Source organism: Cajanus cajan, chromosome 8 (assembly GCF_000230855.2).
Source record: "Cajanus cajan strain Asha chromosome 8, NIPB_CcT2T_4, whole genome shotgun sequence".
Classification (NCBI taxonomy): domain Eukaryota; kingdom Viridiplantae; phylum Streptophyta; class Magnoliopsida; order Fabales; family Fabaceae; genus Cajanus; species Cajanus cajan.
In genome coordinates this window covers 9,659,137-9,686,071 of record NC_138524.1, presented here as the reverse complement: position 1 = coordinate 9,686,071, position 26,935 = coordinate 9,659,137, and the positions used below count along the sequence as shown (strand labels likewise).

The 26,935-nt window shown below is 34.0% G+C and overlaps 2 protein-coding genes across 6 annotated transcripts; both read right to left on the bottom strand.

Annotated features, from left to right (window-relative positions):
• Positions 1-154: 154 nt before the first annotated feature.
• LOC109798883 (Pentatricopeptide repeat (PPR) superfamily protein) lies at positions 155-3,046 on the bottom strand. The gene has a single exon (XM_020359311.3). The coding sequence runs from the start codon at positions 2,641-2,643 to the stop codon at positions 310-312; it is 2,334 nt and encodes a 777-aa protein (XP_020214900.1). The 5' UTR covers positions 2,644-3,046; the 3' UTR covers positions 155-309.
• Positions 3,047-4,012: 966 nt separating this feature from the next.
• LOC109798448 (DNA polymerase epsilon catalytic subunit A) lies at positions 4,013-26,511 on the bottom strand. 5 transcript variants are annotated; one of them, XM_083061259.1, is made up of 51 exons: positions 26,204-26,511; positions 25,953-26,018; positions 25,793-25,852; positions 25,514-25,609; positions 25,002-25,162; positions 24,745-24,836; positions 24,411-24,628; positions 23,838-23,924; positions 23,572-23,706; positions 23,087-23,209; positions 21,104-21,187; positions 20,217-20,381; positions 19,936-20,112; positions 19,622-19,741; positions 19,286-19,390; positions 18,208-18,326; positions 17,917-18,094; positions 17,753-17,847; positions 17,441-17,546; positions 17,247-17,326; positions 16,965-17,141; positions 16,458-16,542; positions 16,238-16,318; positions 15,935-16,078; positions 15,318-15,413; positions 14,509-14,709; positions 14,326-14,380; positions 14,090-14,232; positions 13,671-14,004; positions 13,532-13,601; positions 12,920-13,055; positions 12,635-12,832; positions 12,457-12,531; positions 11,636-11,826; positions 11,291-11,471; positions 11,058-11,122; positions 9,879-10,017; positions 9,694-9,795; positions 9,352-9,435; positions 9,054-9,128; positions 8,473-8,532; positions 8,120-8,382; positions 7,926-7,974; positions 7,522-7,682; positions 7,180-7,246; positions 7,023-7,094; positions 6,328-6,438; positions 5,986-6,156; positions 5,686-5,898; positions 5,187-5,293; positions 4,013-4,643 (listed from the first exon to the last, which is right to left on the bottom strand). In XM_083061259.1, the coding sequence occupies exons 1-51, from the start codon at positions 26,360-26,362 to the stop codon at positions 4,283-4,285; spliced, it is 6,693 nt and encodes a 2,230-aa protein (XP_082917385.1). In that variant the 5' UTR covers positions 26,363-26,511; the 3' UTR covers positions 4,013-4,282. The 5 variants fall into 5 exon arrangements, with proteins under 5 accessions (XP_082917385.1, XP_082917383.1, XP_082917384.1 ...); XM_083061257.1 differs by having other exon boundaries at positions 13,532-14,004; positions 26,204-26,510; XM_083061258.1 differs by having other exon boundaries at positions 13,532-14,004; positions 24,745-24,833; positions 26,204-26,510.
• Between the last annotated feature and the right edge of the window lie 424 nt (positions 26,512-26,935).

The window sequence follows — 26,935 nt, the reverse complement described above, 5'->3', positions numbered from 1 at the left end:
CACGTAGGAGGACAAATCACAATTTAGCTACCAGGATAATTGAACATCAGTGTGGCTTTTGTTTTCTAACGGAACAAAGGGTAGTATCTTCTATGAATTTTATATTATATTTCCAAAAAACTTTTATTTAAATATAGAAACGATTAAATAAAGATTGCATTAAAAATTCCTGAATTCATTGAAAAATCATCAAAATCATTTTCACGCTTTGTTTCCTCGATAAAAATATCCTTAAAAGGAACCATCTTAAAATGAGAAAAATCAAACAAGACCCTCAAGGCTCCTGTTTTAACGAAAGTTTTTGATTGGTTACTCATGGTATTGATACCTCTCTCCATCCCTTTCTTTGCTCTCTTTAAAAAATCTCATTTGCAATCCCAGAAAATCTGCCATTCTACAAATATTCTCAGACTCTGGGTGTGACTTATCCCCAGAGGAGAAACCATGCAAATACAAGGAATCAACATTAGCAACATCCACCCAACTAAATCCCACTTCCTTCTTTACTCCCCTCCCTCTCATCCCTCTTCGCACTTCAGCAACTTTCTCCCACTTCCCTTTCTCAGCATATAAGTTTGCCATCAATACATATGGACCTGAACTTGCAGGATCCATTTCTATCAAACTACCAACAACCTTCTCAGCCATCTCCATATTCCCATGTAATCTACAAGACCCAAGAAAACTTTGCAACACCGACAATCCAGGTCCTCCGGGAATCTGGTGCATCAACTCTTCAGCCTCATCTAGTCGTCTGGCACGGCCCAACATGTCCACCATAATAGAATAATGCTCAGCGGTTGGCTCAATTGAATGTTTTTTCACCATAGAGTCAAAGACTTGATGGCCAGCATCAACCATGCCCTTTCTACAACATGCAGCCAAAACAGAAAGAAAAGTGATGGAGTCAGGACTGTTTCCTTCCCTCTCCATTTCTGTATACAAACTCATCACTGACTCGTAGTCTCCATGGCGGGCATAGGCGGATATTATTGCTGTCCAAGCAAACTGGGTTCTTTCATGTGTTTCGTTGAACACCCTTTGAGACTCAATTATGTCTCCACGCTTGCCATACATGTCAAGAAGGGCCCCTGAAACAATTGGGTCAGTGCTTAAACCAAGTTTGAGCAAGTGAGAATGGCAACGTTGCCCATGTTTCAATGATATATCCTCAGCAGCAGCAATAGCATTTAAGACACTACCAAATGTGTATTGATTGGGCTTCATCTCCTTTACTGCAGACAAAAATGTAAGGAAAGCTTCGTTATACAATCCATTTTGAGCATACCCTGAAATTAATGCATTCCATGATATTGTTTCTCGATAGTTGAGCTCCTCAAAAATCTTCAATGATTCTTGAACACACCCAAACTTGGCATACATGGTAATAAGGCTATTGAAGACACTTTGTTCTGATAAAAACCAGCTTTTTATACATAACCCATGAATCAATAGACCTTCTGTCTCTAAATTCCTGATTGTTATAGCATGTATTAATCCTATAAATGTAACATCATTTGGATAGACACCATCCATTCTCATTGCATTAAAGAGAGACATTGCATCTTCTTCGTCAATAGAAATCATTGTTGTCCAAGATACAACATTCCGATTACTAATGAGCTGAAAAACAACTTTTGCATCTTTAGGCACCTCACATTTTGAATAAGTTGACATCAAAACATTGCAAACCGAAACATGTGTTCCATATCCCACTTTTTGGGCCAAACCATGTATCTGCCTCCCTAGCTCTAAGTTTTTTGTATAACCACAAGCTGAAACTGCACCTGTAAGCGAAACATGGTCAAGCAACATACCTTGTCTTATCATGTTGACAAACAATAAAACCGCTTCCAGCCCATAACATTCCCCCTCTTGAGCATACCCCGAAATCATCGCATTCCACGAAACCAAATCTCTTCGAGGCATTTCATCAAACACTCTCCTAGCCTCCTCTAACATCCCCCACCTCGAGTACATTGTTACAAGCGCATTCCCTATAAAAACTTCACAACCAAATCCACATTTAATCACAAGAGAATGCAATTGCCACCCAAATGAAAACCCATGAACACCCGAACAAAATGCAAGAGCAGTGGTGTATGTCACCGGATCAAAAAGTATCCCACGTAAATGCATAGAACGTGCAAAATTCAAGGCATCCACACTCTCCTCAAACCCCGAAAGCACAGTATTCCAAGACACTATGTCAGGATAACTCACATTCTCAAACACAAGCAAGGCCTTCCCAAAATTCCCAGACTTGCAGTACATTTTCATGAGCGAATTCGACACCATTACAGACAAAATAAACCCAGTGGACACCGCGAATCCGTGGATCTGACAGCCGAGTTTGAACTCACCTTGACATGCCTTGAGGGACAAGGCAACGGAAACCTCATCAACGTTTTGAAGAGAATGCAATTGGAAGTGGTTCTTGAATGCGGAAAGAGCTTGAAAGGGAAGACGGGTGTGCAAATGGTTGAGCATGGAGCGGTTAAGTGAGGCAGCATTTGGGTGGGGAATATGGTCGAACAGGTTGTGTTCATGTTTGGATGCATGGAAGAGTTTGGAGGCATGTTTGAAGAATAGTTGTATGGGTGGCTTACAAGACATTTTGAGAAGATTCTCCTTCGACAACATTTGTGAATTCTCCTCCGGTCTCGACCTGGGTTATCTCCTTCCGATGTTGCCGGTATCCGATCTCGTCGTTGCGTTTGACATGGCGTTGAAGCTTTCCGCGGAATGCGCCATGAGAGGGTCGCCATATATTTGGAAGGCGTCGCCGTGGGTCAGTGTTTTTTTAACATTTCTCTGATTGTAAACAAAGTCCATAATAGGGGCTTGGATGCATTTCACGTTAGGTACTTGTAAACCTGAAATTTTGCATGAAGACCAACCATGGATAGTTAAACATCTCAGTTGCATTGAATGTGTTAGTAGATGACAGATTATTTTATCAATATCATTTGATTCTACCAATTCAAGTTACGGAAAATTTAGTTTGATGCGCAAATTTTAGCTTAAAAAATACAATTGTGAAATTGTGATTAAATACGTAATAGTATCGACTAAAAATAAACAATCAGATGCTAAAAAATCACATGATAGAAAATAAAGTAATAAATTAAGAGTTTTAAATCTTGATTTTGCTTCTTCTTTTTCTTTTTTTTTAGCTCCTTGTAACAAAACAAAAATAAAAGGACAGAGGAAGTTATCTGTCGATTTTTTTTTTTAAAAAAGTGATTATTTTCTGAAAACAATTTAAGAGTAATGTTATATCCTTCTACAAATCTTCTAACTACGTGGTAAATAACTTATTAAATGAAAAAAAAATAGTTTTAATGTCTTGAAAATATACAATGTATTAATAATTACTGTATAAAAAAGTAGCGAGGATTTTAATTATTCATGTTCAAAATAAGCACGATGTGTAGTAGGCTACAAAATTGAAATAAAAGTCTTTCCAACTAAAACAAGCTGAGATTTGAGCTTTTGTTCTTGTGAGTTGCAGCAATTATTACATGTAAAATCAATTTTGGTTTGCAAGTATTTATTAACCTGATCTAAAAGAACTTTAATTTTGTAAAACCAATTTTGATTAAGTGAGGCATGTTTGAAAACATTTTATCATAAGGTAGATAAGACTTAATATTAAATTCTCAACTAAATGCAAAAACTTTAGTCCTACCCACCAAGTTGCTTGATTGTCTGTTTAGAATTCATTTCAATAATCTTTTCAGTTATTATTTAAACATTGTTCAATAAATTCATTTTAATAAATTTTCATGTAACATATTAAAATAAATTAAATATCAGAATAATCTTTTCGGTTATTATTTAAACATTGTTCAATAAATTCATTTTAATAAATTTTCATATAACATGTTAAAATGAATTAAATATCAGGAATCCCTTTTTAAGGAGTGAATTTTCATTCTTGAAATCTAGAGAAGTCATTTTAGAAGCTTATGGTTTTAGTGACTTGAATTGCAAGACAACAGGATAAATATTTCACTGATCACGATAAACATTTCATAGACATTGAGAAAGTGAAATGTAAATAACATAATAGGTGATAGAAGAGAGAGAAATGAATAGTGTTAATTAGATATATACACTGTACAAATATCAATTAATAATTACTCTAAAAGAATTGCTCACGGCACAGGGTTAAAAAATCTGACAGATGTTGGCCACAAGCAGGTTTGGACGCATTTCTTCATACCTGCTCTGCTGGCTGTATAAATTGATACGATTTACTCCTGATCCTAGGCGCTCACTATCTTCTTTCTAAACTCCAAGAGACAAATTCTTCGAGAAGTTGGAATTTCTGACAAAAAGCTATGTTGAACAAAATTTGCATCTTTTCCCGAAATTCTTTTGCATCTTCCTTACACCTAAATGAGCCTGCACATGCACATTGCTCGGACAAATGTGCAGCTTTCACCTGATTGCATTTATTACAAAGCAGATCTTGGACTTGGTATAACCTTTCTCTTTGTCTCGCAACCTGAAGAAGAGTATTTTCCATCACGTCGCGGTCATAAGGCTGGCCACACTGTGGCACCGCACAACGCCATTCCTCAGTTAATAAAGCAGTGTCACGGCACAAATCCAAGTCTCTGCAGTCATTACAATAGCTGTACCCGAAAATGAAAAATTAACACATGTAAATATAAGAGTTTATGCTCTTTTCTATTTTTGGACCATGATTAACATTGTTGGATCCAACATTTAGAGACAACGGAAATTTCATCTGTATTAATCAATATTAATGCAGATGCTAGCAAATTCCAGTGCACACAAATACTATGTATAGGAAATCAAATCTTGCAAACAAATGCCTTGAGAGATGTGGTTAAGGTGCAACAATCAATTGCATTGTGTTGGAAGAAACGACACAATGCCAAAAAGACCCTTTTTATTTCTAATTTCAAATGGATTATCTTGAGCAAAGAAATTTACATAAACCACAAACGTGGGCCCATAAAAAAATTAATAGTCACTGACATTATAAGAAACAGGCAATTTCTTTTATTAAACGAAATTTAGTAGTTGGTAACCAATTAACAACTGTGAACACTTGAGGCATAGTTAAACTTGAGCAAGAAATCATTTGCCCTCCAAGAACGAAGACTTAACTCCTAAAATTACTTGCCAATCAAAATCTTTTTTTTTTTTACCTGCATACGACATCGGGTAAGATGAAATAATGACAAGGTTTGTGAAACTCAGCTTCTGGAGCAAACTCCCTGACATCAATATATTTGAGCAAAACCTTTTTCATAACCTGCAAATGATGGACACAATCAGACTGCCATTCAAGCAAGGAAAGAAATATATAAATCTGATATTAGAGCTGATGCATTTAATAAGGAAATATCTCAGTCTCGTATTATAAGTATTCCTACGTGAGACCATCCTACAGAAGTGCCACAAGTATATAATATTAGCAATAGTACAATACTACTGCTTTAGTAATGTCAATAAACTTGAGAAAACAAGTAGAAAAATGATATCAACGCGCTGTGCAACACATTCTTTATTACTAGTCCATTCTTATTATAAGATACTTGCTTTAAAATTGTTACCTATTATGTGACAATTAAATTGACCTTATAGAAAACAACCAATAACAGTGTGTTAAAAGAGTGCTGCTAGCATTGCTCAAACATTTATTACCAAAACTTCATGTTGCACACTTTGGTCCATGAACAGTACAACACAGACAAGCTTGACAAATTCCAAGGCAGCATCCCCTCTATGGACATCAGCCATAAATTGAGGAAGGCCAGATGATATACTCTGGTTGTTCTCTGATCTGCTCATCCCCTTCATGTGAAGACCAATATCGTGAACAATTTCTAGCAGTTTGGGTGTAAAGTAAGAGCTAATCTGTGGAATAGAATGCAAAACAAAATAAGAATCAACTAATATTTACAAGAAATTAATATTTAATTCCTTTTGTTGTCATTATTATACCTGCCCTTTGATATATTCTGTTATTTCTGATTCAAAAGCCTCTGCAGCCCCAATGTTAATTGATGGGGTACAGGAGTCTTCATTCTGCAATGAGGTCCTGATTGCTGCTAGTTTTTGTGCATAATTCCAGGGAATATACATGAATTGAGAAACGATGTAAACAAAACGGTCCTGTAGATAGCCATTTTATGAAAAAGTTAGACATGAAGAATACACATCAGTTCCTGTATTAAATGACAGATCTTTCAAATTTAAAATCTAATAAATTAATCTTTACATAGTAAAAATCCCTTGTTTTCAGCACCTCCATACTCGAGCTAAAATTCTTGTTAGTGAACTTACTTGGACTTCTTTTGGCAAGTATTCGGCAATATTCCAGTTAGATATAATGCCTACTCGAGACTCATCATCCATGCCTTCATCAGATTTTGCTGGTATTCCACCATAGTTATACTACAAGCAGAAAATCACAATGACTAAGCAATATATGATTACATGATGATTTGGAGTAATATCGGACAGGTGAAATGATTGCAGGACTGCAAAACTATAACTACTTCAATGAACGTTAAAAATACATTAAATTTCCAGAGTTGTATGTTACAAAAGAATGTTCACAAGTAATTTGATCATTCATCACTTGGCCACCATCATTAGGCATTTGATATCAAAACAAGATATCCTAAACTAGAAATAAGTACTGGAAGAGATTTAAAATATTTACGACATCTATCACCATTATAAAATCTTATAATAGTTTTCATTAATCAAGAATATTTCCTTTTTTCCTTGATGAAAAATTAGTCAAGACACCGTATTACCCATTTTGGCATCAGAATTAAAATCTTGCCTTTAAAAGAGATATTTCACATATAGTCTCAACAACTCCACAGTCTATATTATATCAACAACTTTCTCAATAATTATAAGAAAAAATATTTATTTTCTTCACATTTGTAAACTTCCATAGTTCAATTATATTTTTATTTTTCTAACCAACCATTCAGAATTATCATTATCAAATATGCCAGCCAGACCTGTACTAATTTATTATTATTTTTTAGTGACAAACAAGCCCCCAGGCCATTCACAATTGCTTCAGAGACAATCTGAAAAAACAACCTAAATATTAGCTAGCAACCAACAACTAAAAACAGTGAGGGCAACTAACAACAAAAATCATGATGACCAAACCTGATCCAAGAATAGCAACGAGCACCAGAACTGCAGTGGTTCAAGCTCAACCCATTCAAATAGATCTCTACAAAATAAGCAATAGAGGGTCACAGAGCAAGAAGCATCAGTTTAATGTCAATTAAGTTGAATTTGACAAAACAAGAAAAAAAAAAGACTCACGTGACTGATTCTTTCACACAACTTATGATATTCAGTTGATAATTGTAAATTGTTTGTTCTTAAATGAAGCTGGACAAAAGCTTCCAACTTTTGTTATCTTCGGTTGAAATATCCCAATGATAGAAAGAATTTTCATTTTTATATAATAAAAAATACTTTTATGGCTTTTGCAGGACTAACCTAGATTGTATAGTTCTTAACAAACTGTCAGAATAAGCCCTGGCTCTAGGCAGATCACATTTCCCGGTGTCTATGATAATCTTTGAGAAGTTTGCAAACACAATTGTAGCACCTAACTTGCGGAACTCTGCCAACAACAATGCAAAGACCTTTTGCATGACCTATAAATATCAATGCAATCAAAAGACATGAGTGATATTCAATTAAGAGATTTTAATTCAAATATTTAAATCACAATAAAATGGACTAAACAGAGCCAACAAACTTAAATCCAAAATCATGGAAAACCCACTAAACAGATAGGAAAGTGGTATACCATCTCCGGGAGTAATTCAATTTAGTAAATATAAGAAAAGAATTTCATTAAATGCAGTATAGACCTTCTTGCAATGTAAATTGTTTACCTTGTGGAGTAGCTGGTGGAGAGCTGGATCATGAAGTTTTGATTTAGGGCTGCCACATGGAAAGGAATACAGTAATTAATTAGATTAACCAAAAAGAATAGGGTGGCTCTTAATATACTATAGGTAGTTTGGGCCATAAGCTCATTGAAAGTGTGGTAGTTGAACAATGGCAAACAAATAAAGTTAGTAAAAACCTGCAAAGCCATCTATATATATTTTGCAATATTGCATCTGCATAAACATTTCCTGATGTAACTGCATCTGCAAGGCACCGTTGAATCAACTGTTTAAGGACACGAAAGGCTTGTGCACATGAGGTAGAGTTGTCAAAACCATTCTGATCACTCATAGAAAATTCTCCAGAATCGTATTCATGACCAAATCCTAATAGTGCGCCTCCTTCCATCTCATTAATTAGGTTGCATTTGAGAAGAGCATTTACAGCCAGGTTGTGTATCTACAAATAAATAAATAAAAACAAAATAAAATCTCCAGTAATTTTTAAAAGCTTGCTCAATTTGGTGAAAGTAACTGTAGATTATCGAACCTTTAGCTCCACAGTAACATTTCTATAAGCTCCGGAATACGTAATCACAGGTTGGTCAACCTATTTCCAAATAGCACCGCAGTCAATTTGAAGGGATCAAATATGAGCATGTTAAATCATCAAATAATAACTAAAACAGGGGAAATTATGGTATGGTACAGTTTGAACATGTATAGTATTTATCCACGATCCTTTTTTAATCAGCAGTTTAAAATTTGATCATTATGCCATAGAGTGGTGAATTAGTTCATTATTAAACTTTTAATAAAAACTGGAAGATATCCACTAACAGATAACATCTTTTAGCAAAATAAGAACATGGTGGTCACATTAATAAAAAAAAAAAGTGGTTACTAATTACTATTTAAAAAAAATAAAAATAAAAAATCAAGTGGCTGAGTGTATTCGTACAGCAACAGTAGCTTGCAGAGATATACAGAAATATTTTTTTATTCCCAAATAATTATAATATTATTAATTAATAACATAGAACATTTAACTTTTGCAAAATTGAAAGGAGGAAAACATTAAATGTCTAAAAAAATTGAATCAATAAAGAACCAAATATCTGTATGGCATACCTCGTCAACAAAACAATACTGTTCACCATTAATGCCACCTAGATCTGGAAGGCCATCATCAGATATCCAAAGTACCTGTACAAATACATATCTCCTTAGGATAGAAATGGGTTGTAATCAATTATCAAATGTTCAGCAATGTCATTTAAGAAAAACATACTCCCACACTAGAACACATCAAAAATAAAATCATCTGATTCAAGTGAGGACACAGGAGTGTAAAACATCAAAATCAAAGACAGGGCAATAAGTTAGTTTGGTTGATAACATTTGAATAACTTGTAATCAAAGGCAGAACCTGTTGGTTATCATGCAATGCCCTTGAAAAGAAGATATCTGCAGTAAATACAAGCCAGTCAAGTTCAAAGTTCCCCAACGGTACCTGCAAAAGATATATACATATGAAAACAAAAAGTTGGGAGAATTACAAAATAGAACTCCTCAATGTATATCCACTCTAAGAACAATTTATCACTCAGACTGTTAATGTCTAAAGAGTGCTACAAATTACTTATTGTCTTAATTAACCCCTTTTTTTTTATGAAGTTTTACCAAACTTGAAATTTCATTTCCACCTAAATTCATTTTCTACTTTTTGTAATTTTGTCAGGGATATGTTGCTAAATATTGAAGTATTTACATGGGCATATTTTGAGATAGCAATCCTCTTATTTAGCCATTGAATTGATGCAGCACAACGTTGCATTCCAGTTTTGGCCGCAACTTGTTGCCATCCAAGAATCTGAAAAAAGACAAAACTAAATATATTAAAAACATAAAAATAAATATAAATGCATTCATGCTTGAGAAGCACTAATTGTTTACCTGATACTGATTATCACGTGCATTATAAGGAATACTCAGGCATGGAAAATCATCCAGAATACGAACGCCCAATTTTACTAGTTGAACATCTGGACATTCAATGACAGCAACCATAGGCGCATGATTTTCCCTCCCACGACTAAGTGTATCAGAGAAGAGAAAAATAACTCAGTCCAAAAAGATGTAAATAGAAAAATGAATCTTGATATTTTAGAGCTTTCAAAGATTATAGAATTTCAGAAAATAATAGAATTGCAAAAACATAATTTTATAAAAGATTTTGGAGATTAAACATTGTCAAACTTTACATTTTTATCTATACATATTATAAAGGAGATACCGAAACTTTTAACCACTTTTTGATCTCCATTTTTATTAAGACTAATTTACCCCTCAAAACTTCATTATTTTATTTCATCTTTTTCCTCTTTTATTCTTCATTTTTTATTTAAATAAAATATATAGAGACACGGAATGCCTTAATCTCACTAATAAAGCATATATAAAAAAATGTAACTACATATATAACTATTATAAAGAGCTACGAAGTGTCTCGACCTCACTAGTCCCCTATAATCTCCTTTTGAACATTAATTAATGTAACAATAACATGAATACAACCAACCCATACGATGAACTCCCCCAATACATGGAACCATCAAAATATGGAATTTATTGGTTAAAATCAGGTCCAGACAGAACAGAATCTTATTTATAAAATATAAATAAACTTAAGTATAACAAGCTTATTTACTTTACTCAAGATTCAAAACCTTGTTTCAATCTTGCTACATTACCGGTAACAAATCTGTCAGAATAATAACAAAATTTGTACTACAAGAAACTGTATCATCCCTCTATTTCTTTTTATAAGTTGCATTCTAGAAACGTTTGTTGTTCCTTTATACAAGTCACTTTATAAAATCTATGAAGCATTAAATATTTTTTCCAAGTCTATCTTTAATTTCTAATTACATCACGTTAATTACTCAACACTTGCCTATAACTTTTTCTGGTTCCCTAACAATAGTGTATTGTATCAATGTTATAGTATGTTGAAATTAATGGGGTATTAGAATAAAAATTAAGATGGAGAGAGAAATTTATAGAATTAATGAGTTGTTTTCTTTTTCCAAAAGTTCAGAAAGTATCATAGTAAACCAAGATAGAAAAAATAACCTGTGACCATTTATCACTCTTTGCATCACTGTTTCAGCATCCTTGACATGTGCAACATATTCCACCTGAATATAAGACATAATTATATTCGCATGAAAATAGATTGTTCATAAGCACTTACATCGAGAAATGTTAAAAGATAAAATAATTAAAAGAATAACACAGATTAGAATTTAAGATATACATACTACATGTAAACAAAATTATGATCAGAAAAAACATTGAAGATTTACCTTAAAATTAATGTCATTCCTCAAAGGCGGCTCAATAGACGAAGCTTGGCAAGCATCGTGAAATTGTCTTTCAAGAAAAGTTGGTGATAAATCTTTGTTTTGATAGGGATTAACTACCACGACAGTTATTGCTTTTGATGAAGGAAAATATGCAACATATATAGCTCGTCCCTCAGAGATGCTGATGTTAATAAAGGAGTGTTAAATATAAAGCTAACGCTTTCAAAGATATTGCACAAATAATGGAAAAGGCATGAAGCTTATTTTTAAAGCAAATTCAAATACGTTTTTAACTCAAAAATGATTTAGGATAACAATCTCCACAGGGATTGAGCCACCACTTACCTATGGTAAAAGTAAAAGTAGGGTATAGATTGGTCGAGATAAGGACATTCAGTTGTGGTCTTCATGTGCAATTCACTCAAATTCCATGGTTCTTGAAGACTACGTCTATTAGCAGTTTTGTCCACCTTACATACACAACCGAGCTGGACTATAGCATTAAACTCCAGTGGCACCTTGGTTTCATATATTCCCTAACATAAAAATCAAATCCCCCAAGTTAAACTCAATATAATTACATTGATCATGTATATTTGGCACAACGAACATAAAATTGATAGCATAATTTAAGCTTTTGACTGTACCTTAATAACAACAAACCAAGAAACATACATGGTTGTAAAAAATGATTTAGATTTGAAAGAACTCCCATATACAACACAAACATTTCTCAAAAATTGTTATAACATATTGCAATCCACTGCCTTGCTCAAAAGAAGAAATAATCAAGTAGAACTATATTTTTACTAAGGCCGGTCATACCCTTACAATTACAAATAGATGGCATACAAATAAAACACAGGAAATTTTACCTTTAACCCTGAAAAAAAAGATATAAACAACCTCTTATTTGTTGACACCAAACTATCAATTAGTGCAAGTATATGAGTTTCTTGTACATCAAATTACTAAGTGGAATCAAGTTATTTCAAAAGTAACTCTTGATTAAATTATTTCATTTAATAACTCTTTGTATATATTAATTTTCAATAACCCTCACATACAACAAATATAATGGTATTATTGAAATTTAATATAATATATATATTTATACACACACACACTTAGATGATTAATATTTAATAATTAATAAGTATGCTGACCTCAACATCAGGATCTGCCAGAAGAGCTGCAAGTTTTTTGTTTGCTTCCCCGTATTGAATTTCATTAATTGATACCTGCAAAATTTACAAAGCAACAATGATACTTTAAATGAAAAAAAAAATTAGAAAATCAGAAAAATTATTTTTAAAAAAAAAAAAAACAGTAACACCACGGTACCTCATACAGGTTATAACTATGCCTTCCATGAGGAAGAGTCTTGTTGACACGTTTACCCACAAATTCTTCAGTAATTGGTGATCTTGAATTTAGGTAAAAGACTCTAGGAACAGAAATGGGAATCTTATGCATACTCCCATCAACAACAACCCAAGCAAAAAATTGGCCTATCAATGAACTGGGAACTAGTTGTATTATCTGAACCACCACAAGAATAGAAAAAGAAATTCAAAAATTCATACCAGTCACATTGTAAAGATAACTACTAGCAAAATTTAACATTACCTGCCAGTGGCACTTTTTTAAGTCTACCTCAAGCCTTTTAAGATATGAACTGACATGACTTCTGTCCTGACTCCCCTTACCATTCATTTGTTCAAGAACACCATTTAAACGGCCAGATTTCTTTGAACTCTCCAATCTGAGAAACAAAAAGCTCTTCGTTAGTCAGATTTTCATTCAGCAAAAAATGTTCAATTTATGGGGGTAAAGAATGGCAGGCAAGCTACTCATAAAGCCAGTCACACAATGTAGGACTCAAGTTCCACACCTAGAATCTTATACTTCCAATGTAGGACTCATGTTCCACACCTAGAATCCTATACTTCCAATGTGGGACACAAGTCCCATACCTGGCCACTGGATCCTAACAACCCACTTCAAATGAAATTATCATATTCTTGGCGGCTGGTAATAAAATTAAAGACATAATGCACCAAGGAATTTATTTCAATAGAAGATCCAGCAAGCATAGATTTAATACATTGTTTTGGCCCTTACTTTCAAACGTCCCAAGATTGTCTTTTGGGACTTGCTCTTAGAATGAGAACCGCCCCCAAATAAATTTCTAATATCAATGCATGAACTTTAATTTTCCGGTAGCAATGAGCACTTTACCTTCGCTTCCTTGTCCGTTCCAGAATATTTCTCCACATTCGCTTCTTTATTTGAAGCCATCCTTGATAATCTACATTTCTGTCAACATTTTCACATAATATTTCATTTTGGTGTAATGGTGAAAGTAGCTCATCCTTACTGCTATTATCATTATGATGCTGTTGCTCCAAATCTTCTTGATCGTTGAGCTTCCTCAAATGCCGTTCATTATTAGCTTCATAATGTCGTATAATTGGTCTAGGTCTGCATGTAGAACTCCTGGCCTTGTTTCCAAAGTCCTCCAACTCATTAACAATCTCATCATCCATCACAAGATGGACACCATTTGAGTCATTATGCTTTTCTGAGTGCTCATTCCGGTTCATTGACTTAAAGACATCAACTAATTTCCGTTGGCGAAACTTGTCCTCCTTCTCACGGACCTTCTTATGCAGCCAATCAGGATGAACCACCCTAGGGACGGGATTTGCAACCTGCAAGCATTAAACTCTTTCAGAAAAAAAATAAGAGCAAACAATAATGGATTATTTCACATACAGAAATAAATTTTCAATAAACCTTTTGCATTGCAGCAGGAATGGTGACAATTTTTTGAATTGCAGAACTAAGCCGCTGCTTGTAATAGGACCAGTCAACTATGGACCGAATGCCAACATCTGATGAGACCTTGCACCATTTTCGGACATAGAACTTCATTACCTCTGCAAACATAAGCATATGCCTCCTTATTTAGAATGTAAACAACAATAAATTTGTTATTTTTGACTTAAAGAAGCCCAAAAATAAAATGTTACCAGCATCAGTTCCAAATATTGCCACAGGAACAGCACGCTCACTTACTGGTGCTCCCTGCAAAAACAATGACTTTTTCAGATAAAAGTAAATGGGCAATAAAGAAGGTAATTATTGTGGGTAAATAAAAAAGGAAAAAAAATATTTTTGATTCATGAATTTTCCATATTATAAACGGATCACACCTTGGGTTCACTTGCTACTATGTACTGACATCGAAGACCTTTATCTTTGACCATTGTATTACCAAGAAAGTCAGCTAGCCGTTTAGCAGTGGTAACAGCACAAGACTTCTGCTCACCATAATCAGCTAAAGACTTGCTCATGGTACTTGATTCTGATATGTAATCAAGCAACTCACTGTCTGCAATATCCTTTCCCTGGTTCTGAATGACAGGAAGAGATGATACTTGATAAGTTGATATAATAAGGAAACAAATTTCTATCGGGTCATGACCATTAGGCATGGCAATCTAACCCGTCCATGTGGGTACTCGTCCGAACCCACCCCGAATTGGACGGGAAAACCCGTGTTTATCGAGTTCGGGTTTTCCCCGGTTGATAAAATCGGGGGCGGGGACGGGAATGTTAATACCTGTCCCGCTTAATAATATAATTAAAAAATTATTTTTATATATATATAAACCAAAATTAGAAATATTTATATGTAAAAATTTGTATTATTTTACTTTACTTTTATTTTTTTAAAATTTGTTCATATTTATTTAAAAGGAAAAAAGAAAGAAAAAAAAAAGGAAAAAAAAAAGGTAGGAGAGGGGGCGGGGGCAAGGCAGGAAAACCCAAATCCCGTCAGGGACGGGGATAGGTACCCAAATTTTACTCCCAACGGGTATCGAGGGCGCGGGGCGGCGTTGACATGCCTAATGACCATCAGTATCTTCAATAAACTAATTGGAGCAAACATATATCAAAGCTACTAATATCATTTAATTATACTAGGAAGTAGAAATTAAACTGCATATGTTTGGCATACATCAAGAAGATCAAGCCAGCGGTTTGCCACTGAAGCGACAGCTGAATAGCATTCCTCTAAGGTTGAACCATGGAGAAACTTGTCAAAAAGTTCAGCCTGTTACAAGATATGTATTTCACTTTTAAAAAAAAAAACTATGAGAAGGTATAAATAGTTCAGAACAGAACAACCATTCAAAAGAACCTCGACATTGAACAATAGTTCAAGGCTGTGTTTCAGATTTTTTTAAAATGTTATGACAAGGTATAAATAGAAAACATATAAAGAGAATTCCTCAAAGCTACCACATAAGCCAATCCAGAGAATAAACCCACCAAATTTGGGACTACTATTTTCTGCAAAGTATTATAATTTTTTAATTACCAATTTCTGTCCTAAAAAAAAGTTCTAGTATAGTTAATAATATAACTTAATCCACTTTATCTAGTTTTGGCTCCACAGATGTTAACATATAACTTCCTAACTTATCAGCCTTGTATTAAAAACAAAGACAGCTTTATCATTCCATCACATCAGAGGCATCGATATGAAAGTAAAATACTCATCCTGATTATTATCAAACCATATTGTATGGCTTTGCACCTGAAGCTAATGATCTCTATTCTTTATCAATATACCTGGAAGACTTTGATTAGCTTCAGTTCACCTCTGCGCTTAATCTCAAAACCTTTAAGCTCTGCAAGGGTTCCATCATCATTAAAAACCGCATATCGCTTCTTAATTAAAATTCCTTCTTCCTTGGAAGCAGGAAGGATCATTGCCTACACCAAAGCAAAGCCATGCAAGTCATCTTTTTCCCTTAGGAATTGAACATGGTACCAGAGAGGTTATAACAACTTACGCACACTGATTAGCTGAAATATTTAAATATAGTAAAACTCAGTAAAATATTTAAATCATAAATCATTGCTATATTTTACCTTGTATGGTCCATCCACCTCAAATTCAATAGAGCATTCGCTGTGAGTTGCATAAGTTTTCCTGATTGGATCTGTGAGTGTCTGTCAGAAAATTTAAAAAACAAAAGAATGAAGCAACCATAAGTAACAGCAAAGCAACTGCACTAACTGCAAAACACCAAAGCAGAATCTGCATTAAACTGTGAATATAAGGCATTTACAAATAAAATCACAAGCTGACCTGGTACTGATCATTTGTATTATTTATTGCCACGTCAACATTAAGCATAACACAAGGGTATGAGATTGTCAACTTCTTTGAGTCTCTGAAATCCATTAAATATGAATCATTTTAAGATTTCTAGCAACGGCATTCACAATTGTTGAAAAATAGACAGAGAAAATAACTGTATGGGGAAGAAAAAAACAGTAAAAAGTAGGTAGGATGCACCATAATATATTGCCTACAGCCAACACCTCAAACTACAGTAAATGCAGGAGGAATGATACAAGAATATTCAATCACCCTAATTAACAATTAGGCACCCAGATCAAGGTCTCTTAATTTTGGATGTCAACAATTTCCAAAAAATGTTATTCAAATATAAAAATAAAAATAAAAATAAAAATAAAAAATTAAACAATGATCATCTTAGGATAGCCGGTGTTCAAGCCGCTAAATTAAAAATAAAAATATTAAATTAAAATTTCAAGACATGTAGCCTAATCACATATGAATAGAGCATACTTTGTTTTAAAAGTGAAATTTTCCGGAAAAGATCCAGGAAGTGCACACCAGATACCATCTGTGTCTAGTTCAAGTGGTTTTCCTATTTTCTCTACTAGCAAGCGAGCATTCTGAATGATTTTTGCACCAGTATATGTCACTACTCCAGCCATTTCCATGGAGTACCATCTTGCACCCCTGTAAGATAAACATCAACACAGGATGCTTAAGAAGAAAAAATAGCAAATGTAACTACATGAATTCCAATCAAGAACTAAAAGAAAAGGAGGTCAATATACTCACTTGCGCATGACATATCCATAAAAGGAATTAAGTATACACTTGTGAGCAAGTTGCAATGAATCATAAAGCACAACCATATCCTGATGCACAAAATAATTAAAATTAATTCCCGTCACAATAAAGTACTGTTCATAGTAAAGTAGTAAACTGAATATATTGTGGAAGAACCAATAAGTTAAGAAGATAATTCATACTTGTGCTTCCTGGATCTTCATAGAATTTCCACTAGCCTTTGCCTTCGACAGTTCTCCCTTCCAAACCTTATTGAGACCTTTATATTCATATCTTCTATCCCGGAAACTTGAACCAGATAGTACAAAATCAGGGCTCAGTACAAAACAAGCAACAAAAAAATGTGCAGTGGAAACTTAAAGACATTCTCTAAAGGTTAACCTCACCGTCCTCACGTTCACATATAAGGATATATTAATTACTCTCTGCTTCAAACTAGATATGCAAAGGTTAACTTTATTATTCAAAATTAATCTTCAATGATCTTCACTCACCTGCGAACTGTGTCAACATAAAATGGATTTTCACGCATGCAGATTCCTGCTTCACGGAGTTCAGTAACTGGTTTGTCAAGTACCCGTTTATATGCCTGTGGAATCCATCAAGATTTAGTATATCATACATTATTTAAACATGTATGTTCAATAAAACAGTCAACCTTCTGGCAGTATTTCTTTAAACGCTCTTTCAGTCTTGCTTGTTGCTCTGACTTGGGAAGGTCAAGAAAAGATTTTGATGCCCTCTTCTCGTAATAGTGGGACATGGCTTTGTTGTTGTTGTTCTCAGAATCATCAACCATCTCTGATTCAATCTGTGTCTTTAATGAATAATAGTCACTGGAAGATTTCAAATAAAATTTCTAGTCAATCATCAATCATTTATTAATTTTCAAGAAATATGGTAAAAAAATCTACAGAGCAGGAAACAGTAAACAAAAATAAAAGTACACCTTTTCTTTGCCATGAATGTTTCTCCACGCCAAACCCACTCAAGCTTGCGTAAGCAAGTCTTTCCTGGACGATTAAAATCACATGCAGTGCAAACTTCATCCGTAACAATTGATGGTGGCTGCAATTAGGAAAGAAACTTCCCTTAGGGAATGGGAGATTCATATTTATCAGAAATTCAAAATTCAGGATGACAACTACTAGTGAGACAGAACAGGCAGAAAACAAGCATATCCTTAAATTATCTCCAAATATTTTACTTCAAATGCTTATCCAGATTAAAATTTTGCAATTAAAAGCTAAGAAATCACTGTGATTATGTGATGAGATTCATTGCTTCTATCAACAAGTATGTAGGACCAGAATAACTCCATGCCAGCAGTTGAGTATTTCCATATATGCCAGAAACTACATAAATGCCATATGCTCCTCAAATATGCCTCAAACTGCACATTGCAGTTATCCTTGTCTTTTACTAGTCTTATTCACATTACTTTGAAAAACCATCAAATGAAAATTGGAGAACACTATTGATATTTAAAAACATTCATATCAAAATTAGCCATATAACACAGTCTAATGCAGGAACAGAAGACTTCAAACAATCAAACAGATAAACAAATTATCTCATTTTGTCTGCATATTTTCTGTTTAAATATTTAAATTCTTTGGTTTACAGCGATAAAGACTCAATTTTCAATGAATAAACCTCCTATACCAGTGTTAGACCCATGCAGCCAAGGACAGTCTAAATCCAGGGCCCTATTGGCTATTGCAATTAGAAGGGGTGGATAATGGGTGTGGGAAGAGAGTAACATGGGAAGGAAAAGCTAGAGTGAGATGTGAAACTGACAAATGTGGATAGTTTTATGTGGTGCAGAGCCTCTATTATTTTTCAATTCAGCTCACAGCTTGGGGGCAAAGGATTTTCTTCCTTGGCTGGGAGCATTTTGCTCTTCCATTTGTGTAGTTTTTGTCAGTTTTCAATCAAAATACAATCTCCCACTCAGTTGGAGAGTGACTGTTTCTATCAAACTGCATATCCTGCTAAAAAGCAAAAATATAAAATAGAAATCATACCTGAAGTCGGTTTGTTAAAATTATGTTTGGATACATAGCAGCTACATCCAGATGATAAATGAGAGGGCATTCTTCACGTATTGGCGCATCTCTTAACTTTACAAGCTGCATGCATAAGTAGGTCATGTTATTGATTACAAGCATATTATAATTTTCAGAGTTCTAGACCACATTAAACAATTGTACAAATCATAATCTCTATGATGACATACGAATATTGAATGGAAGATACTGATCTTGAAAACAAAAAACCAAACTTAAACTAAAGATTTAGACATGATTATTATATACAAGTTATACATGAAAATTTGACCAAACAAAATTCAGAATCTGTACCTTTTCCATGATTGCATTCTTTACTTCATCATAATTAGACACAGATTCCAAATCAATCTTATTCTTACCCTCCACTCTTATAGCATACTGTAGATCTCGATCAAGGTTGTTGATCAGTTGCTGTAACCATGTGACACCATGGTTAGTCAAACATATTTACAGAAAGACAATGTCTGAATTGAGTTACTAAAATATAAACTAGTAGAATTAGTTATCGTGTCTGCTCCACTCTCCAGCCCCCCAGCATACACGATTTTTACAATAAAAAGGAGTGCTAGTCACCTGTAAAGTAATTTAAGATAGAAACAACAAACCTGATAGGCAGATGGCTCGAGTTTAAAACTAGATGGAATATCAGATCTAAATACACCACTTTCAAGACATTCCACATGACCACCAATGTATGTCTCACTCTCAAGAAGACGATTATTATAAAACTTCTCTGCATCAGATTGATGTTTGTTAGGGCAGATAACATTAGCCTTGTACGCCTGCAAAAGATGAAAAAAAAAATTACAAGTGAAACTAGAGGCCTTGAAATGAGAAGTTTTAAGCAGAGAATTTAACATGAAGGAATACATGCATTAGAGCCTACCTGCACCATAAGCAACATTTCACATAGGGTTCCACTACCTTTGCGCAAAACCTCATCTGGTGACATGGGTATAATGGTTGCAAGCGAGAAAATAAAGGGATGAACATAAGTTGTATATAAGTAATAAGTTGCCACTGCATCAGAAACAGAATAGGAAGCCATCATCTGCAATAACAATTCACAAAAAATAAAATGATTAAGATGTCTTATGACCAACAAGAAGCATAACTTTTCAGATTGAAAACTCCAATGTAAAAGTAGGAGATACCCTAACCATGAGACAAAACCAGGGATAAAAAAAAATAATGCTCCCTTCCAAAATAAAACAACTTAAGACTATACAGTTCCTCAATTCTTGATAAACAAAGGCATCGTACTTTAAAATGATTCCTTAGTTTGTCTTTTATTTTGCATTAAAATGAATTTTATTAATCTAAAAGAGGAAACAATCATTAAGGTGCACCACTTCCATGAACATGGTGAGTTGGTATACAAGGATATGCATATAGTCCCACTGTTGATCTCCATATTTGCCAAAACTCAAGACCTAAGATATTAGGAAACATGTTTTACAGAAAATATAGAATGACAATTAAAACCAATTGTATCACAATTTACTAGGAAAATAAGACCATGATTTCACTATTGTCCCTTTCAATGACTAGTGAATAGCAGTGGCAATCAAGTCAACACTTAGTTTGTTCACAATCATAGCAGTCAAGCAAACAAGAGAAAAAAGGCATTCAAATATAGAGTACCACAATTCATACATAATATTTATTAATATTCAAAAAAACAAATCCACTACTTACAATGCTTCATTAGAATTACACCATATCAAACCAAATTAATAAAAAAATACAGGCATCACTGCAAATTACTCATACCTGAGGCTTTTCCATTGCAAAGCGAACCATGTCTTCAGGATTCACCTCCATTGGATCATAACCCAACTTTGCTTTTGTAACAGCCTAAATAAAAACAAAGAAATGTCAAATGGAGGAAGGACAAACTTGGTTAATCAAAAATTTATGAGCCTAGAACTTATTCCCACTTTATTTATTATAACATACAAAGAGACCATTCAATTTATGTAAAAATATAAGTTTGTTTGCAAATGTAACAAATATTAAATTTTGAAAAATACTGTCACAATATAATAAATAACTGAATAATAGTTAAGTGGATAACTTGTTAAGCAAATATTATTTTATGTTTATGCACACAGAACAACCTCCAGCAGCCACAGGATGCCAGAACCAAACTGTTACATTTCTCATATGGTTGGAAATAATGGTATATTTCCATCCTGATAATTTAGTGTCACTGAAAACAGAAATCAATGGATGTTCCTCTTAATGATATAAGGAAAAAATCATGTTCTGATAAGAATACGATATCACTTCATTTCCTGTTCCGAAAGGGGGCTGGATCCATGAAAACTCTTAGAATTTGGGCTTAGGACTTAATCTCACCAAACCAGCTTCTATGATGAGGATTGACCAAGCTTTGTAAGCTTTATTTACAGCATCTCTAATTGATGTGGAACAAAACACCACCCTAGAGGCAACAATTAAGGCAGACCAAAAAAAGGGCACAACTAAGATAGGTTGGGGGTGACCACAATTAAGGTGGCTTTCCAACATTCTCCCTTACACCCAAGTGTACCGGCCTCGAGCATCGCAATGGAAGTGCCCCAACAATGAATGAAGGATTGGCTTTGATACCAATGATAAGAGGCTTTTGATAGCATAAAATAGCATATACATTTAACTTTTATAGCTCATCTACACTCAAACTGAATATACACTGAAATTAAAGTCTTTCACTAGAAGTTAAAACCAGCATATTATTTTTCTTTTTCCATGTTGAGTTCTTGTTTTCCATAGCACTTAGCAGATGCCTAGGGCTGGAAATAAAATAAGCTAGTTTAGTTTTCTTGTAAAATATTTCTAGTCTCAATGATAGCAGTTCTGAATTCTAAAAGAAAATTATTAGGGCATTGCAGGTTCCTCCTATATTTTGTTAAGACTCCTTTCCTTTATTAAGAGAAAGATCTAATTCATCTAAGCAATAGTAGTTAGAATGTGCTTTTTGTTGGCAAGAGAGAAAACACTCTTCTTTGTTTATGCTCATCTTTAAGCATTTGCTGCATTAAATTTCATTTTCAGATGGTAATGCAATTAGTTTCATTTGGGACAGTCCGAAGAGTAATTTGGCTTAAGAAATAAGATCTCACATGAACACTACAATGGCATTAGCATTGTTTATAATTATTATAGCTTGAGGAAAGGAATTAAATATATCGTACACAACAAACCTAGTAAAATCTTAAACAGTGTCTTATGATTCTTATCAATGCTCAGATAGTTCCCCATATGAGATTTTGGAACTATGGTGTCAGATTTACTTCTAAATTCAATCTGTTAATTGTTACTTTATTTATAAAACAAAAAATGGACAGTTTGGAACTTATCTATTCATTTACTATACACAGGTTTTGTGCACTATTTTAATGAAATTCATTGATCGCCCAAAGAAAAAAAATGAAGATCACCAATATAGAAAATGTTATATATATATATGTGTGTGTGTGTGTGTGTGTGAACTTGAAAAAATGCCATTGAAACAGTAGGAGCAAAAAAAAACTTATTTGAATACATCTAAGAGCAAGGTAAGAGCAACATAAGCTGTAAGCAAGTCCCACATGAATATAAATAAAAGAAGAAAAAAAAATTGAATAATTTAAAAATATATATTGTGAAAGAAAAACCATGTCATAAAGAGCTGGTAAGAGAGAAATAAGAGAATAACATTCATAAGTAATAAATTATGCAAAATAGCTGAGAACTTGAATTTGAACTTTGTACCTTCAGGCCTTGGCTCCCCTGAGGGAGATAACTATCACGCTTAACCCAAGCAAAACAATCCAAATGGCAAGCATACCTTGCACGACATTCCCCTTGATTTTTATCACATTTAAACCCCAATTCCTGGAAGATTAAATAACAAGGATGAAAACAGAAGGAAAAAGAATAGCACATCAATAAATTAGAAAGGAATAAACTAATAGGTTTCCCTGCTTCAGAATAAGGATAAAAATGAAACCAAGAAATAAACATACGTGATTTGTCCAAAAAAGACTTAAAACAACTATTTCATAACATAGTCAAATTCAAGCTCAAATATTATGGGTACAGTTGTCATTCTACAAGTTCATAAACTATTAATAAAGAAAATTATATACATGAACACAAAGATATGGAGAATTATGCAGACATGCTAGCAAGTACATTCTACATGTTCATCATTTAATAGAAGTCAACTGCCAAAAACAAAAAGGTTAACAGCATACATCACTCATTTTGAACCCAAGATGGGTTGCCCTTTGTTCCAGGAATGGCCAATCAAAGAAGTCACCATTATATGTCACGTAGATACCAGGTTTTAGATCTTGCATATGAGAAAACCATAATCTAAGAAGCTCAGTCTGGAAAAATAAAATAAAGAACCGGAACAAATTAGAATCATCTTTAAAAAGAACTAAGTGTAACAGATTATCAACAAGGAAATAATATATACAATATACCCATTACTTAAGGATTTCACATATATCATTACCTCATTTTGAACATTTGTCACCTTAAAATACCCTTCAAACTCCGGTTTTGGAGTGTATTCTATATCCTCTATATCATCCCCGACACACTACAAAACAAAGCAACACAATAATTAAAGGTCATCGGCCAATGACAATGACTAATTATATTACATTTGTTCAAGGTACAATTTCAGGACCAATTAACAACCACATTTGATGCATAAGAGTTAAATAATTTATTATATTACACTTTATGCATAATTTGGCATTGAAAAGGATTCTGTAATCTCAGTTGTATATCTAAAATTCAGAATCAATTCCAAACATCGTATTCAATACTTCAATGCAAATTAATCCACCTCATGTTGCACCCAAAAAAGGGGTTGTTTGGGAATTACAAAACCACATGCAGATAAACAGTCTAAATAAAATGAACCCTTTTTGAAAAGAAAGAGAAATTGGAAAGATATTGAACATGAGAATACCAATGAGAACAGGCTTTTGATGAAATGTGTTTGCTGATTTCATTTGTATAAATAACAGAGTCAGATCGAGAGAGAGAAATTGCACAAACATTAATATGTGACACTTACCTCTCTATTTATGATTAAATACCCTTGACCATCTACCATGTATGAAATCATCATAATTAAATCATATTCAGCATCAGGAAATTTTAATGGAAGTTTTGTGGTCTCAATGTCAAATGCACAAATACGAACTTCAGCACGCTGCAGAAGATCTGTCCTCTTCTCAAGTGTAACCCCATTAAGGGACACTCCAACATCATACCACTGCCCACACCGTATATCTAGGTCACATGTGATTTTAAGTGTCATGATAAGTATAGAGAATAGCATAGCATTTGGAAATAGGATAGCTGGATAAATATAAATATTAAAAAAAATGATAAATATCAAGAGGTACCATTGTCAATGGCAAAGCGAACATGATACGGAACATCATATTCACGAAGATCAATTATGCACTCAAGAAAATCTTGATGTTTATGTTCTCTGCTAAGCAACAAGCAAGCTATAATCAGATCAGGTAAGAAAAAAAGTTTATTTAACTAAAATTAACTAAGACTAAAAAAATTGGCTTTGCATCATTTAAGGAAGTAAAATGTGAATGTGATACTTCAATCTAAAAAAAAATCATCTGTCCATTGAAAATTGATCTACCTTCTTTCTGTTGACATGGACAAAAAGGCTTCTGCAGCATCAGACTTTGCCTTATTTCTTTCGATAGAAGGCATCAGGTCTCTCTTCACATCCATCAATTGTTGCACAGTATCAAATGAAAGCTTTAAATAAGATTTTCTTAACCCAGATAAATGGTTTTTCTGTTGAGAATCATGAAAGCAAATCAGAGTCCATTTAAGAGGAGAAGAAAAAAAAAAAAAAAAAAAAAAAAAGCAAGCACAGCCTAATGGAATTGAAGCAAATTGATTGTAAGAAAATATGGCAATCCAGATTTAATTTTCAGAAAGTCCTTGTCAAATCTACAAATAGCAAGAAACTAATGTAGACTATATCAAGACCAACCATATTGAGTTAACCTTAAAGAGACTATTGGAAGGAATTACCAAATAAAACCCAACAAAATAGATGCCTAGTGCGGAATGTTGAACTTTAAAAGCTTCTTGTCATGTATCAAAAAAGTGAAGCAGATAAGAGATACATAAATTGCTTACAAGGTTCAGGTCTTCTTTCTCTATAATTTCGATATCTGCAATCTGACCTTCAAAACGTCTTCTCAGATATGCCTCAACATCCATCTCCATTTTGTCCTATAAAATTAAATTTATATGATCATAATTAACAGTATCATCATGGGGGTTACTACAAAGTAAACACTGAATCAAAATATATCCACAATGGCAATGAACATATATTATTCCAGTCATACGCACGCTTAAACCCAAATATCCCGACATACCCCTGCATACACACAAAAGAATGTTCTCGCTTACCTTTGTAGCTACATAGAAATAAGGTCGAAATCTGAATTTTGACTTGAACGAAGAGCCATCCTGCAAGCAAGCTCCAATCAATGAACCATTCCCTAAACTAGGTCACTCTTGTAATGCAAAGGAGATTTCTAACAAAATTAAGCTTTTCACCAAACAATACCTGTGCAACGAAGTAAAGATCAATGCAACTGTAGGTTTTGTAACTGTCTTCATCATCAACAGATGACTGCAAAAGTAGGGAGAAGCATGTATAAGTACATCAGAATCATACTGAGAGAAGTGCAATTCAATCATTCATTAAACACAGTCATATAATAACAGCTCAATTACACTCAACCAATGCTTGCTAATTACAATAGCAATCGCGAGAGAGCGACCTCCATTCGCGAATCATAATATGAATGTGCTTACGGTTGCAAAGGTGAGTAACCATCCGAGTCGCTTCTCGCCCTCAGTGAAAAGATCGAACCCTAATTTCGCCTCTAGCTCTTCCTCGGGGGTGCGGTTCAGCTTCCGCTTCTTCGACGCCCTGGTGTCTCTCCGGTCACGTCTCCGACCTTCGCCGCTCATCGTCGCCAACGAGATCGAAGGTTTTCGCGTTGACGCTTTTGAATGAAAGTTATGAGCGTTTGGGAAAACACTCTGAACCTCTATGAGTAGTAGAAGATTGGGGGCGGAATGAAGACACTGGAATGTGCTTTTTCCCGCGCTTATTTCCCGGCCGAGTAAATAAAATTTGGCTGGACCAAGAACCGAACCCGGTCCAAACTTAAGATATCAAATTTTAAAAAAAATTCCGTACACACAAACCTAACACGTCAGATTTAGATTCAACCAATCAAAAGATAACACGTGGAAAATTTGAAACTGATAAATCTTTGAATTGCTTTTTCTTTTGTCTTCTTGAATTATGAACCCAGGTTTTAACAGAGTCACTCCATGAATATGAGACTTTCTGCGAGGGTTCAAAAAAGAATACAGTATAATGGTCAGTATTCTTATAGAAGAAACTTAATGGCAGATACTGTTAGAGTTGGAAAAGGTTTTGCCTTTACGGTTGATGAAAGAATTCAAGGAAAGACGACGGTGTCAACGATAAAGAATCATGAAAGAAAAACTAACGCAAACTCATTCATATATGTA

Bases quoted from the DNA above. Each gene is read 5' to 3' on its own strand.
- LOC109798448 (XM_083061257.1), bottom strand. From the start codon at position 26,362: ATGAGCGGCGAAGGTCGGAGACGTGACCGGAGAGACACCAGGGCGTCG. The intron at 19,391-19,621 runs GTACAGATTCTG...TTATGCATGCAG, and splicing joins AGAATGCAATCATGGAAAAG to CTTGTAAAGTTAAGAGATGC. The intron at 6,439-7,022 runs GTCTGGCTGGCA...TTCTGCTTGTAG, and splicing joins ATAATAATAAATTAGTACAG to TATAACTATGGTGGAATACC.
- LOC109798883 (XM_020359311.3), bottom strand. From the start codon at position 2,643: ATGTTGTCGAAGGAGAATCTTCTCAAAATGTCTTGTAAGCCACCCATA.